Source organism: Coenobita brevimanus, chromosome 101, assembly GCF_032717465.1.
Source record: "Coenobita brevimanus isolate Jiangsu-jjx chromosome 101, ASM3271746v2, whole genome shotgun sequence".
In the NCBI taxonomy this organism is placed as follows: Eukaryota; Metazoa; Arthropoda; class Malacostraca; order Decapoda; family Coenobitidae; genus Coenobita; species Coenobita brevimanus.
This window is the reverse complement of record NC_137054.1, coordinates 39,089,447-39,104,956: the sequence shown is the minus strand read 5'-3', so window position 1 is coordinate 39,104,956 and position 15,510 is coordinate 39,089,447. Positions and strand designations below refer to the sequence as shown.

Sequence of the window (15,510 nt, the reverse complement as noted above, 5' to 3'; positions counted from 1 at the left end):
ACTGCCCTACATTGTATCTCTTTTATAACCCCATCCATATACAGACTGAACAACCATGGAGACATGACACATCCCTGTTTCAACCCAACCTTCAAACAGAAAAACTCACTCAGTTCACTATCCACATGCACTGCAGCCTTAGCACCGTCATACATACTCTTCACAGCATTCAACAACTTCCCATCAACTCCAATTATTCTTAATACTTTCCACAATCCTTGTCTATCCACCCTGTCATATGCTTTCTCCAAATCCATTGTGGCCACATACAACTTCTTTCCCTTGTCTAGAAACTTTTCCACTAAAGATCTAAGAATGAATATCTGATCTACACAACCTCTTCCCTTCCTAAAGCCTCCCTGTTCTTCTCCAACTATTTCCCTAACTCTGTCAGTAAGTATCCTACCGTACACTTTTCCCATTACACTAAGATGACAAATGCCCCTATGATTACCACACACATCTTTTTCCCCTTTTCCTTTGTACAAGGAATAATTATACCTGACTTCCAATCCTCCAGGACTCTACCTTCCTCCCAAGCAAGTCTGCACATCTTCCACATCCATCCTACTACTATCTTTCTCCCATGCGTCAGCATTTCACCACACACTCCACCAATTCCTGGGGCTTTCCCCATTTTAACTTTCTTCATTGTTTCCACAACTTCCATCCTACTAATTTCATCCTGTCTTCTCACCTCCCTCCTTCTCCCAGCCATTCCCCAGCCACTTATACTCTCATTACTTTCATTCTTTATGTTCAACAATTCATTAAAGTGTTCTCTCCATCTGCTCATTTTTTCTCCCTTTTCAACTAGTAACCTACCATTTTTATCTTTCACTCCCCTACTAACTTCATTGCAGCCCTGTCTGACTCTTTACCTCTTTCCTGAACATTTTCTTACATTCCCTCCATTTGACACTCAAGTTCCTTCCAAATTCCTCATCCACTTTCTTCTTACTCTCTCTTCCTTTCTACATATAACTCTCTTCTGTCTCTCAACTTCTTCCACACCCCTATTTCTCATCCATTCATTAATTGCTTTCTTCTTTTATGCCACAGCCTGTCTCACCTCTTCATTCCACTATGCTGTTCCTTGCACCCCCATTCGTCTTCTCTTCACCCCACACACCACCTCACATGCTGCACATATTTCTTCTGTGAATATCTTGCACAGACCTTCCACGTCCCCCATCTGCTCCAATTCATATTTACCCAATCGTTCCTCCACTTTCCTCTTGTATTCTGCCTTTTTCTCATCCTCTTGTAACCTTTCCACTCTCCTTGCATATACTCCTTCCTCCCGTCCTTCCCTTCTTCTATTTCTCCACTTTACTTAGACCTTGATTCTGACCACCACCAAGAGGTGGTCAGAAAGTCCACTCCCCCAACCTCTGTATGCTCTTGCATCCATTACGCATCTTCGCATCCTTTCATCCACACACACATAATCAATCATTGCCTTCCTTTCATTCAGTTCACCATCCACCCTTCTTATACCTGTGGATCATTTTGTGCCTGAAAAGGGTATTGGCTATCACCAACCCCCTCCAGGCACAAACGTCCACTAAAACACTGCCCTCCAGGCACAAATATCCACTAAAACACTGCCATTCTCAACTATCTCAGCAGGCACACCTCACTCACCAACTACTCCACTCACCTTCACATTCCCTACCTTACCATTCATATCACCAATCCAAAACACTCTCTCATTCGTTTCAAACTTTTCCATGCACACTTCCACATTTGTCCAGAACTCTTCTCTCACTCTGCTTGCATGATCTTGCGTTGGCACATACATGCACACAATTGCCCACATTTGTAGTCCAACTTTCAGTCTTACCCACACAATCCTTGAGCCAACTGATCCATACTCTCTTATATTCTCCTTCCATCTGTTACTCACAACAATACACACTCCTTCTTTTGCCCTCTCATTCTCACCTACTCCTGCACATATACCCCATCCATACTCCCATTCTCTCACACTCTCACCTCTCCATTTAGTTTCAGTTAATCCACATACATCCACTTTCGCACCCTCAAGCACCTGGACAATCTCTCTTTCTTTCACCTCATCATTTGCACCCCTTACATTCCACGTCGCCATCTGTATCACGTCACTTCTTGTTCATATTATTAGTTAGTTGTTTTTGGTTTAAAAATTCTGAAAAATGTTTTATTTGTGAAATTATGTAACGTACCCCTCAACAGTTTGTTTTCTATATCAGGGCCAACAAAGCAAGTTCACTTTCTTGAAGCCTTAACACATACTGCATTAGTTAATTCATACATACAGTATTTAGTTTATTTCAAAGTCCTGAAAAACAAAGGGTGACAAACCAAATACGCGCTGGCTGCCACAGGCAGCCTTACGCAAGTATTATTAACACGCCATGTGGCAGTGCCGTTTTAGAATGGTCTGACATAATGCCACGGCCAGTGCCAGTGTCGTTTTAAAATAGTCTAAAATAAAAAACATCACTATGACAGCATTTTTCAAGATCCGCGGGTAAAAATTGGCAGGCATGTAAGCTAACTGTTCCTCTACCATCCCCCAGGCTGTCAAGGACATACGCTCACATGCTCCCCCCCTCACGCTCGCTTTGCCTCATTCTGCCTGTGTGACTCACCCAGTGCTGTACATGGTGAAGGCATTTTGTAAAAATTTTCATGTAAGTGTAAGTTGTAAATATTTTCTTGTAAGTGTATGGACTATATAATGAAGTCAAGCTGTAAATACCTTCCTGTAAGTGCCAGGACTGTACGTAATGAAGTCAGGTTGTACCTATCTTCAAGTAAGTGTAAGATAATACATTCACTGTGAGAAAGACACGCAAATTGTGATAGATGCTTAAGTAATAAGTGATAAGAAAAGTGTACTGAACATTGCTATACCTTCCCAGCATAAATACCTGAGTGTACCTTACATGGAAAACGGCTTTCTCTCACGTGCGTGGTGAGCGTGAGAGAGCGGCTATGCCTGTACACGAGTATGCAGGACTGAATAAAACCGATTTCTGACCCTCAGTGAGCAGTTTAATGGCGAAATTCATTTTTTCCCCATCAAAATCTATCATTTGAGCCCCCCCAAAAAAGGTCGAAAAATGGCCAGCACTGAGGTGACCCGGAGGCTAAAAATGGCCGGCACGAGGTGGGTTAATATTAATACAGTATAAGGCTAGTTACTCTGATAATATTTGGACCATAATCACTTAAGATGAAATAACTTGAAGGAAGCAGCTATAGCATTTTTTACAAGTTGTGGGAGGGTGTTTTGAACAAGAAGATTTCTACTTTTGTATCGAGTGTTTTTCTCGTTTTCTTAGGATGCTCACTGCGGGGCTGAGCACTTTCTGGGTGTTTAGTGATCATTAACCCTTTCACTAATATAAGAAATGCCATCAAGAGGGTGTTTAAAAAAAAAAAATGAAAAGCCTACCATAAGAGCCATGCTATACAATGCTATGCAAAATGTACCAGGCAAAAAAAAAATATATATATGATTTGGTCCACTTTTGAACAAAAGAGCATGTTTTGTGATACGAACATATCTTGAATCTGGCTCCCTGTTATTCTCTCTCTCTCTCTCTCTCTCTCTCTCTCTCTCTCTCTCTCTCTCTTTTTTTTTTTTTTTTTTTTTTTTTTTTTGAGGAAACAATTTTATGAGCTTCTGGCCTTAGGTTCCTACTTCCTTGCATTAAAAAAAAAAATTGGAAGAAAAAAAAAACAAAGAGTTAAACAAAATTCTTGACCCTCCACTGTGTACTAAGTGAACCATACTTCAAATGCTTGTCCTGGGAAGACGTAATGTACAGAACTAGGTGTCAATTTTATCCCACAGTAGCAATGATTTATCTAAAAATAAAAAAATAAAAAAATAAATAAAATAAATAAATAAATAAACATAACACATTTGTTTTTCTACATAATGAACCACTATCACTTTACACTTTAATACAACTGTAGGTAAATTTCAGCTTATTTCAAATACTGACCTGGGGAGGGGACATTTGCCACTGAGCCGCTCATCTTCAACATACTTAACCAACACCTCCCTAAAGCGGTGAAGGAGGGAGGTCACGGCCAACTTGGTAGTAACCTGGGGAGGTGTAGGTGTACTGGAAGGGTCCTGTTCTGTATTCCCACAAGACACCTCAGACAACCCCAAAGTCACGTGCCCATTTGCTGCTTCCAGAGCCTGGTTTGCTGCAGATCTTGCTGAAATGGTCACACATGACAACATGACATAACAAGATACAATACAGGAATACTCCAGTTTAATGATGCAATTGGTTAAGTAAAAACCTATCGCTAGGCAGGGAATCATATCTCAGGGAAGATTTAAAATGTAAAGTATAAGCCTTGGGTTTCCCCCCCAATCAAATGAGTCCAAAAACAAGTTTCTAGCTAACCTAAACTCCCAGAGAGCTTTGAAACAAGCTAAACTAAGCCTAAATGCAGTTTATAACTCACCTAAACCCAAAAATAAAATCTGAAAATCATCTAAAATAAGTCTGGAAAAAATTAAACTTAGTAAACTGCACCCCAAAATGACAATGTTTGCCCCACCTATGGCTAAAACACATTAATCTATGTCTAAAAGCAGTCTATAAATCAACCTAAACACAAAATTTAAATCTAAAATATCATCAAAATTGGATTAAAAAAAAAACATCGTTATACCAGGGTTTGACCATTGTTTGGTGGGGTAGGGTGGTATTTCTACCCCCATCACAATGACGGGGTATCACATCTAGGGGTATCATATCTTGGGGTCCGCCTGTAACATTAGGTATATACCCTGAACTTTCACTAGCCAATCCCTTTGAAAGTTATGATAAACTGTTGTCTGTAATCAACTTTTTTCTTTTTTTCTGTTTTTAAAACAGATAAGAGATAATATAGCTCCTCTTATAAATTATAAAGCACTGATTTACATGTCATCATGTCAACATCTTTTTTCCACTAAAGGATGGGGGTAAGGTAGGGTTCAGAGAAGCAAGGAAAGAGAAAGCATAACAGATGGAAACTATCAAATGAATACCCAATGAAATGAATCAGACTCTCACTCATTCACTAACCAATAATGCCCTCAGCTTCCTGCTTTCACATCAAATGCCCAAACAAGTTCAAATACAGTATTTTTTTTCCCCTTTACACATGCATGTCAATAATCAATCTGTCAACTATCAAGTTAATCCCTTCCATCTGGTGATGTAGTACTTATTATAGTTTTGCTATCTCAGGAAGATTTTATTCACCTTTGGAGAGACACGATCATCACCAAAAAAGGAAGAAATAAAGAAGGATGTCACCACAAGGAAGGGGTTATATAAACAGGTGGGGGATGGGGTGCCAAACCCTTGCCATGTGCTCCTTCTTACACAGTTCATCCAACCATGGCATTCACTATCAGTTCCCCAGCCTCAACAACTTCCATACTTCACTCTCTTACTCACTTATTTACCTTATCAACCCAACTTCTTCATGGCCTACCACCTTCAAACTCACACACAAATACCCTTTTCATCACCCTATTTCCATGTACATCAATTTTCTCCATATGACCATTCCATCTAAGCACTCTCTCTTTAACCCTAATGTCGACAAACTTCCTAACACCACATCTTTCATGAATTACTGTACATTATTTCTTATCCTATCAATTCTACACACTCTACACATATTCCTCAATTATTCTATTTCCACTGCTCTTACTAATGACTTTAAATTCTCATGCCACACCAAATTCCCACATCCATATGTTAATGTGAGCACTTAAAAACACCTTCATGAAATCCTCTTGTAACTTCCACACTTAAATCCATGTTTAGTATCAAGGTCCACCAACCACCTTCTTTCCCTGAGACACTCTACTTTTCACATCATATTCACATTTTACCTCTTTTCTATTATGTACTGAAGTACAGCCAGCATCAAAAGTCCTGATCTGTTATCACCTCCAGCTTTTCCATACATGAATTTTGGAATTAAGTTTGGATAATGAGATGCAAGCAGCACTGATGACTTTCTTGGCCAAAGATAATTGTCATCAGAGTCTTCTGCTTTACATTCATGGAAAAAAAAAAACAGGACAGGGGACAACTTTTGATGCCAACTGTATTTGAATTCCTTCACCAATTCAAGTCTCTTTCCATGCACCAGCCCATCCCACTCATTCCCCTCTCTCAACAGCTCAAGGATTGTGTGGGTAACATTGAAGGTTGGACTACAAATGTGGGCGATTGTGTGCGTGTATGCACCAATGCAAGATCGTGCAAGCAGAGCGAGAGAAGAGTTCTGAACACATATGGAAGCATGCATAGAAAGTCTGAAAGGCATGAGAGTGTTTTTGATTGGAGACATGAATGGAAAAGTAGGGAATGTGAAGGTGGAAGGAGTAGCTGGTGAGTGGGGTGTGCCTGAAGAGACAGATGAGAAAGGCAGTGCTTTACTGGACATTTGTGCCGGGAGGGGGTTGGTGATAGCCAATACCCTTTTCAGGCACAAAATGATCCATAGGTATACGTGGAGAGTGTTGAGAAGCGTGGGTGGTGAACTGAATGAACGGAAGGCAATGATTATGTGTGTGTGGATGACAGGATGAGAAGGTGTGTAATGGATGCAAGAGTATATAGAGGCTGGGGGAGTAGACTTTCTGACCACCACTTGGTGGTGGTCAGCATCAATGTCCAAATTACAGTAAAAGCTCAATTAACCGGAATGCATGGGGATTCTTCCATTTCGGATATGGAATTTTCTGGATAATCGAGTGTTACTCTTAGAAATTTTCTGGGAGGTCAAACAAATGAAATAGTACCAAACTTGGTACTTTATTTAATAAAGTACATTATGCAGTTAACTCCAATGCCCAGGGAAGAGAGGAAGGGGGGATGAAACGAGCACCACCTGCCACTACCCCAGCTCATGACCATCTCCCATACCCCTACCCAATCCCCCACCCCACCCGTCATTCTTAACTAGCAGTTACATCTCAAGCTGATTTCATGCTTAACACTCTTTGTCCCACTACTAATACAAACAAAGTACATTAGGATATGTTGAAAGAACATAACTACCAACATGTTGCAGCAAGAAATTAATGCATTATGGCGATGACAGTAAAACAATAACGTTAACAACAGCCACCTCAGGCCTCCTGTGTTGGGTGCACTGCTTTGCAAACACACACACACACACACACACACACACACACACACACACACACACACACACACACACACACACACACTGAAAAACAGACATAAACACACCCAAACACACAGGCACAGACACAAATGCATGCAAACACCCAACACATGAGGCCTGGGATGGCTGTTGTTAACGTTTTTGTTTTATTGTCAATGTTATAATGCATTACTTTCTTGTTGCAGCATGTTCATAGTCATATTACAAACTTTTTACATATCCTAGTGTTTTATATTTGTGTATTAGTAAAGTGACTAGGAGTGTAAAGTATAAAGTTAGCTTGAGATGTAACTGCCAGTTAAGAATGACGAGTGGGGGGCTGGGAGGGGTAGGGGTATGGGGGAGGGTTGGAAGCTGGGGTAAGGGGGGGTGGAGCTTATTTCATCCCCATCTCTCATCTTCCCTGGGTAAATGGGGGTATGAAGGGGACACCCCTGAGCACAAATTAATGATCGTGAGTGTACACTATAATACACACAAAAAGACAGCAAGAGAAATTGGACAGGACTGAACACAAGTCAGCAAACATTACCAAAAATTATTTAAAGAAAAATAGCATATGTTACAGGCCAAAATAATTTTGAAAACTTAGCTGCATACATTACTTTATCCGGTACTGTACAGAACTAATCAAGAATTACAGGGGGATGACCGGTATCCGGAATATTTTCGACCCCATGCCGGATCAAATTTGCGTTCCAGTTATATGGATGTGCCGATGCATTGGATGCCAGTTAATCAAGCTTCTACTCTAAATGGAGAAATAGATGAAGGGAAGAACATGAGGCAGTAGTTCATACAAGGAGGGTGGAAAGGTTACAAGAGGATGGAAAAAAGGCAGAATATAAGAGGGAAGTGGAGGAGCGATTGGGTAAATATGGATTGGAGCAGATGGGGGACGTGGAAGGTGTGTGCCAGATATTCACAGATGAAATCTGTGCAGCATGTGAGGTGGTGTGTGGGGTGAAGAGAAGACAAAAGGGGGTGCAGGGAACAACATGGCGGAATGAAGAGGTGAAAGAGACTGTGGCACAAAAGAAGAAAGCATATAGTGAGTGGATGAGAAACAGGCGTGGAAGAAGTTGAGAGACGGAAGAGAGAGTTTTGTGTAGAGAGGAGGAGAGAGGTGGAAAGATTAGTAAGAGAGAGTAAGATGAGAGTGGATGAGGAATTTGGAAGCAATTTGAGTGTATAGTGGAGGGAATGTAAGAATATATTCTGGAAAGAGGTAATGAAAGTTAGGCAGGATGCCAAAGAAGTTAGTTGGGGAGTGAATGATAAAAATGGTAGATTGCTAGTGGTGAAGGGAGAAAAAATGAGCAAATGGAGTGAACACTTTAAGGAATTGGTGAACATGGAGAATGAAAGTATTGCGAACATAAGTGGCTGGGGAATGGCCGGGAGATGGAGGGATGTGAGAAGAGAGGAAGGAATCAGTAGGATGGAAGTTATAGAAGCAACGAAGAAAGTCAAAATGGGGAAAGCCCCAGGAATTGACGGAGTGTGTGGTGAAATGCTGAAGCATGTGGGAGAGATAGTAGTAGAATGGATGTGGAAGATGTGCAAATTGGCCTGGGAGGGAGGTAGAGTCCTAGAGGATTGGAGGTCAGGTATAATTATTCCCCTGTACAAAGAAAAAGGAGAAAAAGAAGTATGTGGTAATCATAGGGGCATTTGTCTTCTTAGTGTAATAGGAAAAGTATATAGTAGGATACTTAATGACAGAGTTAGGGAAATAACGGAGGAATTAGTTGGAGAAGAACAGGGAGGGTTTAGGAAGGGAAGAGGTTGTGTGGATCAGATATTCATTCTTAGATCTTTAGTGGAAAAGTTTCTAGAGAAGGAAAAGAAATTGTATGTGGCCTTCATGGATTTGGAAAAAGCATATGACAGCATGGATAGACAAGGATTGTGGAAAGTATGAAGAATATATGGAGAAGATGGGAAGTTGTTGAATGCTGTGAAGAGTATGTATGAGGATGCTAAGGCTGCAGTGTGTGTGGATAGTGAACTGAGTCTGTTTTTCTATTTGATAATCTCTCTTTCTTTCTATCTGATAATCTCTCTTTCTTTCACCTCATCATCTGCACCTCTTACATTCCATGTAGCTATCCGTACCATGTTCTTTGTTCGGCTGCATATTCCAACCTGGGTCAAATTACAGCCAATATCAATTTTTTCATCATCTTCTCATCCATTTTTTTTTTTTTTTTTTTTTTAATGTGTCTGACCCTGGGCAAAGGCTTCAGTGCCTATTCCCAAGTCCCAGTACTCCTTCCTGGGGCCCAGTAGTCCTCCTACATCTCCACATGTCACCACTTCAGCGCTAACATCCACCATCCATAACGAATACATGCTAGGGGTGTCTCATACAGGAATGGTGTACTGGTACTAGCGGGGGTACTTTTATGACATGTCAGCAGGTCATCTTGTAGATCAGAAAAGACTGCTTTTTATGAAATTCCAATCCTTAAACTGTTCCCTGCCCCAGCTGGGATTCGAACCTGGATCCATTAGGACTGCAGGCAGCCTCTCTACAGATTCAGCCACCGCCTCATATGTTAGTCGAGAGATCATACGTCCCCTAACTATCTTGTTAATGTGTTTTTCCGGTGACAACTATCCTGGACCAGCACTCCCAAATCTTTCTCTTCTCTTGCTTTTGTGACTGGTTCATTACTACTCAAATAGTTCAGTGATGGCCTCTTGGTACATTTACCCATTTCCAATATTTTACATGTTTTTGCGCTGAATTTCATTTCCAACATCCACCTCCAATCATGAATCTTATACACGTCCTCCTGCAGAATATTACAGTCTTCCTTATCTTCTACTCTCTCAAGATCTTTGCATCATCAGCAAACACACTTACATAACTGTTCATCTACCATATTGTTCAAGTAAATAAGGAACATTACTGGTGCTACCACTGAGCCCAGTGGGACTCCACTTGTTATCTCCCTCCATCCAGACATCTCATCCTTTATTACCGTCCTCATTTGTCTGTCTCCCAAGAAGTCTCTCATCCACTCCAGGAGGTTTCCCTTCAGTCCTCCTATGTGCTCCAATTTCCACATTAGTTGCTTAAGGGGTACCTTGTCAAAGGCTTTCTCCAAATATAAATACACACAATCCACCCAGCTGTCTCTTTCCTGTAGCATGTCAATCACTCTCAAGTAAAAGTTCAACAAGCTGGAAACACATGACCTTCCACTTCTGAAACCAAACTGACTCTCAGTCAAAATGTCCATCTCCTCCGGATATTTTATCAATCTGTCTTTCGGGATTCTCTCGTAAGATTTACGACAATGCTAGTCAGGGACACTGGCCTACAATTCAGAGGTTTTTCCTTGTTCCTCCCTTATAAATTGGTACCACATTGGCCCTCTTCCATTCCCGAGGCACTTTCCTGTAGCAGCCGTGGCTCAGTGGGTTAGAGCGCTCCACTCTGACCGAAGGGTCGGAGGATCGAATCCACCCAAGGGTCATTGGTAGACATCAGGAAGGGCATCCGGTCATAAAATGTTACGCGCTCCAGTCCAAAAGTCCTATACTCAGGGGCAATGCCTTAGCCCTTCGGGGATACCTGGCGTAAAACCAAATTATTTATTTTATTTTTATTTCCCTTCTGCCAGAGAACACACTATTAAACCATGAATCTTATCCCCCAGTTGTTCTCTGCATTCCTTCAGTACCCAGTTGGAGATTCCTCCGGTCCTGGGGCTTCCCTTACATCTTGAGTTTCCAGTAATTTATTCACTTCCTGCACTTCCAATTTCATATCTATTATCAATACATCTCTAGTCACTCCCTCCCCCTCCACAAAATCTCTTTCTTTAGTGAAAACTGATTGGAAACATCTGTTCATTATTTCAGCTTGCATTGCTGCATCTTTATAGACCTCTCCTTTACTCTCAGTTTGGTGATTCCTTCCTTTTGTTTCAATTTGCCATTAACAAATCTATAAAACAATTTTGTTTCTTCCTTCCATTTGTCAATTATTCCTTTATGAAAGTTCCTTCCTTCCTCTCTACATATTCTTGTATATTCATTTCTAGTTCTACTATATTCTTCCTTTGTTCTACTAGTACCTCTCTTTCTCCATTTGTTCCATGCCATGTTTCCCTCTCTCTCTCTCTCTCTCTTTTTTTTTTTTTTTTTTTTTTTTACGTGTCCGACTCTGGGCAAAGGCTCAGGGCCTATTTCTCGGGGGCAGTCACCTATCCCAAGGCCCAGTAGTCCTCCTACACCTCCACATGTCACCACTTCGGCGCTAACACCCACCATCCATATTGAATTCATGCTAGGGCTGTCTCATTCAGGACTGGTGCATTGATATTAGCAGGGGTACTTTTACGACATGTCGGCGGGTCATCTGGTAGATCAGGAAAGTCTGCTTTTAGGAAATTCAAATCCTTAAACTGTTCCCTGCCCCAGCCGGGATTCGATCCTGGGTCCATTAGGACTGCCTCTCTACCGATTCAGCCACCGCCTCCCCTATACACCTTCCATTTAACCAATCCTTTTTCCTGTTTTCCTTCCCACTTACTCTTGGCATATGTTTTTCCACTCCCAAATTGTAGAGGTCTACAAAGATATCCCACTTCCTCTGCATCTCTCGTTCCTCTGAATTTTCTCCAACCTGCATTTTCGAAAAATTTCCTCAATCCTGTAAAGTTTGCTTTCCCAAATTTGTATCTTCCCTGCCTATAAAACTCATCTCTTGGCACCACATTCCCTTTTATCACCTGGAGCTCAATGATCACTTTTTCCTATATGACACAGATATTTTAAAGTTTCAATTACGTCAGGTTCTTTGGTTAGCAGTAAATCTAGTCTTGCTGGTGTGTCATCACCTTTGAATCTTGTCTTTTCTTTGACCCACTGGGTCATTACATTATTCAGTGCTATATTTAACAATCCTAGTCAGGTCAGGTCAGGTGCGGGTAAGGGGATGGGTCTGTTATGATGTGGCAGGGGTAAACCAGTTCTGCTGTCGGGCCCTGCTGCGGATGTCACTGATTGCATTGCGCAGTTGACCCTTGTGCGGTGTGGTGCGGTGAGGATCTGTCCGTTCTCCCCTTTGGGGCTAAGATGTGAATGAATGTGTTTGAATGGATGAGTAAATGGAGAGTGTGTCGTCCTGTCTCGGCTACCTCCCTTTCCTTGGGGGAAGCAGCCTAGGTATATAGATAGATATTTAACAATATAGTGCCCCACGAACTTTCACTGCCTCCAGAGTCCCACTCCTCCCAGTTCACCTCTTTACAATTAAAATCGCCCATCAGAATTATGTTAGTGCTTTTCTCATTATGTTGGTGCTTTTCTTAATCATATACGTAAATATCTAACAACGTCTGACTACAACTCCTGGTATTCATCGTTATTCCATGCCCTTGTCTTAGGGGAAACATATAGCACTGTGATGTCTCTGATGCCATTCTCTCCAGTTTCTGATTTCATATTTATCACTTCAGCCCTACCCTCTCCCAGTTCCACATAATCCACATTTATGTTGTCCTTCGCTGCTATCATCACTCCTCCTCCCATTTTTTCTTTTCTGTCTCTTCTCCACAGTTTGTATTTACCTTCTCCCATATGGATATCAATATCCTTCCTTAACTTGGTCTCTACAAAGCACATAATATCTGGTTCATGTACCCTCAAGAAATCGTTGATTTCTAACATTGCTGATATTAAGCCATCAACATTAGTATATGCCAGTTTCAAACTTTTTTCATTGTTTTTTATTCCCTCGGTTCTCCCTCTCTCCATCAGTACCACTTCCTCAATTTCTGATCCATAACTCTCCAACAAAACATGTATTCTCTTCCTTCGTTTTCTGTTCCTTTTATGCCTTTGCTTTCTTGACTAGCTCCTTTATTTTAGCTCTTTCTTTCTCATTTGGATCTCCCCTTATCCAAGCATTTTTGAACTCCATTTTGTCTGATTATTTCCATGTTCTGTTGATGATTTCATATACCATTACCTAAGGCTTTTTTAAGTGGGCTCGCCCCTCTTTCGTCGTACTTTTCTAGACTAAAGACTTCTTCAATCTCTTCTTGAGCTTCGTTGTTACCCTCCATAACTACTGATACTATCTCTTTAGCCTTACACAGTTCTTCTCTTTCCCTTTCTGCTCTTACTGTCATACCTTTTTCTTTTACTCCTGAGATTATCAAGTATTTTGTCTTAGCTACATCACTGACTAATGATTCTCTCCTTCTTAGTATCCTAACCTCTTCCTTCTCCACCTTTTCCTTGATTTGTTGTTTTATAATCTCTTTCAAATATTGTGGTAGGTGAGGGTGCTCACCATCCACTCACTCAATGTGGTGCTGCTTTGGGCATCTGGCCTTACCTCTCTTCTTTCCTTCCTCTTCTGTCTTTCTTTCCTTCACTCTTTCCTCTTTCGTTTGCCTATGGGTTACTTTACACTCCCTCTTGTGTCTTTCTTTCCTTCCTTCTTTCTTTCCTCTTCCTTCTGCCTGTGGGTGACTCTACACTGAGTGACAAACCAAATGGTTTCCTGTGCACCAGGAAACCATTTACCACGTGGAGTGATAACCATATAACCAAATTATGGGGCCTGGTGGTTTAGTGGGTAATCAAGGTACTCCAATCAGACTGAGCCTGTGTAAGTTTATATCCAAGGGGTGGTTGGGGTTTATTGCTCACATAATGCCACTCAGGGATGAGTGAGGTTGGTCACTGTCATCTTAGATGTCAGGACCAACTTGCCGAGCCCCAGGCTCCTGCACTTCTCATGGGGTGACATAGGATTGGATGATGGATGGATGGAATGAATTTTCTTCCACCCCTTGTGTTGCTCCCTGATTTCCTTAATGTGTTCATCTTGCATCCTTGATTTTGATTCATGCTCATCTAGTTTACTTTTCATCCTGTCCCTTTCTTCTTCCAACCTCTAATTTTCCCTCTTGAGCTGGTTTATTTCATTTCAGGCAGATTCATTACTCACTTTTAATCTCATATCTTGTCTTACTAGTTCAGCACTGTGTGTGCTGATGCTTTCCAATTTGCTCTGCATTATCTTAATCTCTTTCTCCTGTTCTAAGGTCTGTTCCTGCAACACTTTAATTATTCACCATACCTTTTTTAACTTCTGGACATTCCTCTCCACCATTTTCTCCACTCCTGCTGCTCTTGTTTGGTTCAATTTAGTAATGCCTTTACGCTCATCTCCATCGGAGAAGCCCGCAAATTTACCACCACCAGATGAAAACACTGAACAATCCCTTTCCGCCATGATGCAACCTACGAAAACTTTCTAATTCCACCGTGTCTTTTACTGTTGTACATCCGAAACCTATGGTTTTTTCACTAATATCAGATGGGACCACCAATCACGCATTCATTCACATAATCACAACAGACTGGTTTCCTTTTCCCGCTGATTTGGCAATTATTTCCCCTCGATCCACAAATGCTCTGTCTCTTTCAGCAACTTGGTATATATATATGTGTGTATTTACCTATTTGTATTTACCAATTTGTAGTATACAGGAATTGAGCAATGCTCGTGTTGTCCTGTCTCCAAATCTGCATTTATCAAGTCTACCTTTACACACATGAATATTATTCTCATGCACCACCTCTTCGTCTAAGTCATTCCAAATATTTAAGTATTTACCTAATATACCTAATTGTGATATACATGGAATGTGCTATGCTTGTGGGTTTCCGTCGGTGTTTCTCATTAAGTCAAATTTAGCTTTAAACTCATTTAAGTTTTTAGACTGGACGATCTCTTTGTCCAGGCTATTCCATAAGTCTATACTTCTGTAAGGAAAGCTATATTTCTTGATATCCTTCAAGCAGCTTGACTTTTTCAATTTCATTCCGTGTCCTCTTGTTGCTCTCTTATCCCATACAAACAGATCTTCTTTGTCAATTTTATCTACTCCCTCCATGGTCCTGAACACTGCAATCATGTCTCCTCTCTTTCTCTTTTCCTCTAAGGAAGGCAAATCCAGCTTTTCCAGCCTCTCTGTATGACAGGTCTGTCAGACTGGGGACCATCTTGGTTGCTGTTCTTTGTATTCTCTCAATCTTGTTTATATCTTTCTTTTTGTGTGGGGACCACACTACCGCTGCATATTCTAACCTGGGGTGAATCATGGCCATTATCAATTTTTTCATCATCTCCTCATCCATATAATGAAATGCTACTCTTATGTTAGTCAAGAGTTTATAAGTCTCTCCATCTTGTTAATGTGCTTTTCTGGTGACAAACTATCTTGGACCAGCACTCCCAAATCTTTGTCTTCTCTCATT

The 15,510-nt window shown here is 41.1% G+C and overlaps 1 protein-coding gene across 1 annotated transcript in view; it reads right to left on the bottom strand.

The window, feature by feature from the left end:
• Positions 1-15,510, bottom strand: part of LOC145415010 (protein MON2 homolog) — a 1,148,323-nt gene that overhangs the window by 49,260 nt on the left and 1,083,553 nt on the right. The window contains exon 31 of the mRNA XM_080284427.1: positions 4,002-4,224. Within this exon, the coding sequence (XP_080140553.1) occupies positions 4,002-4,224 (223 nt within the window). The remainder of the gene's footprint in view (positions 1-4,001; positions 4,225-15,510) is intronic.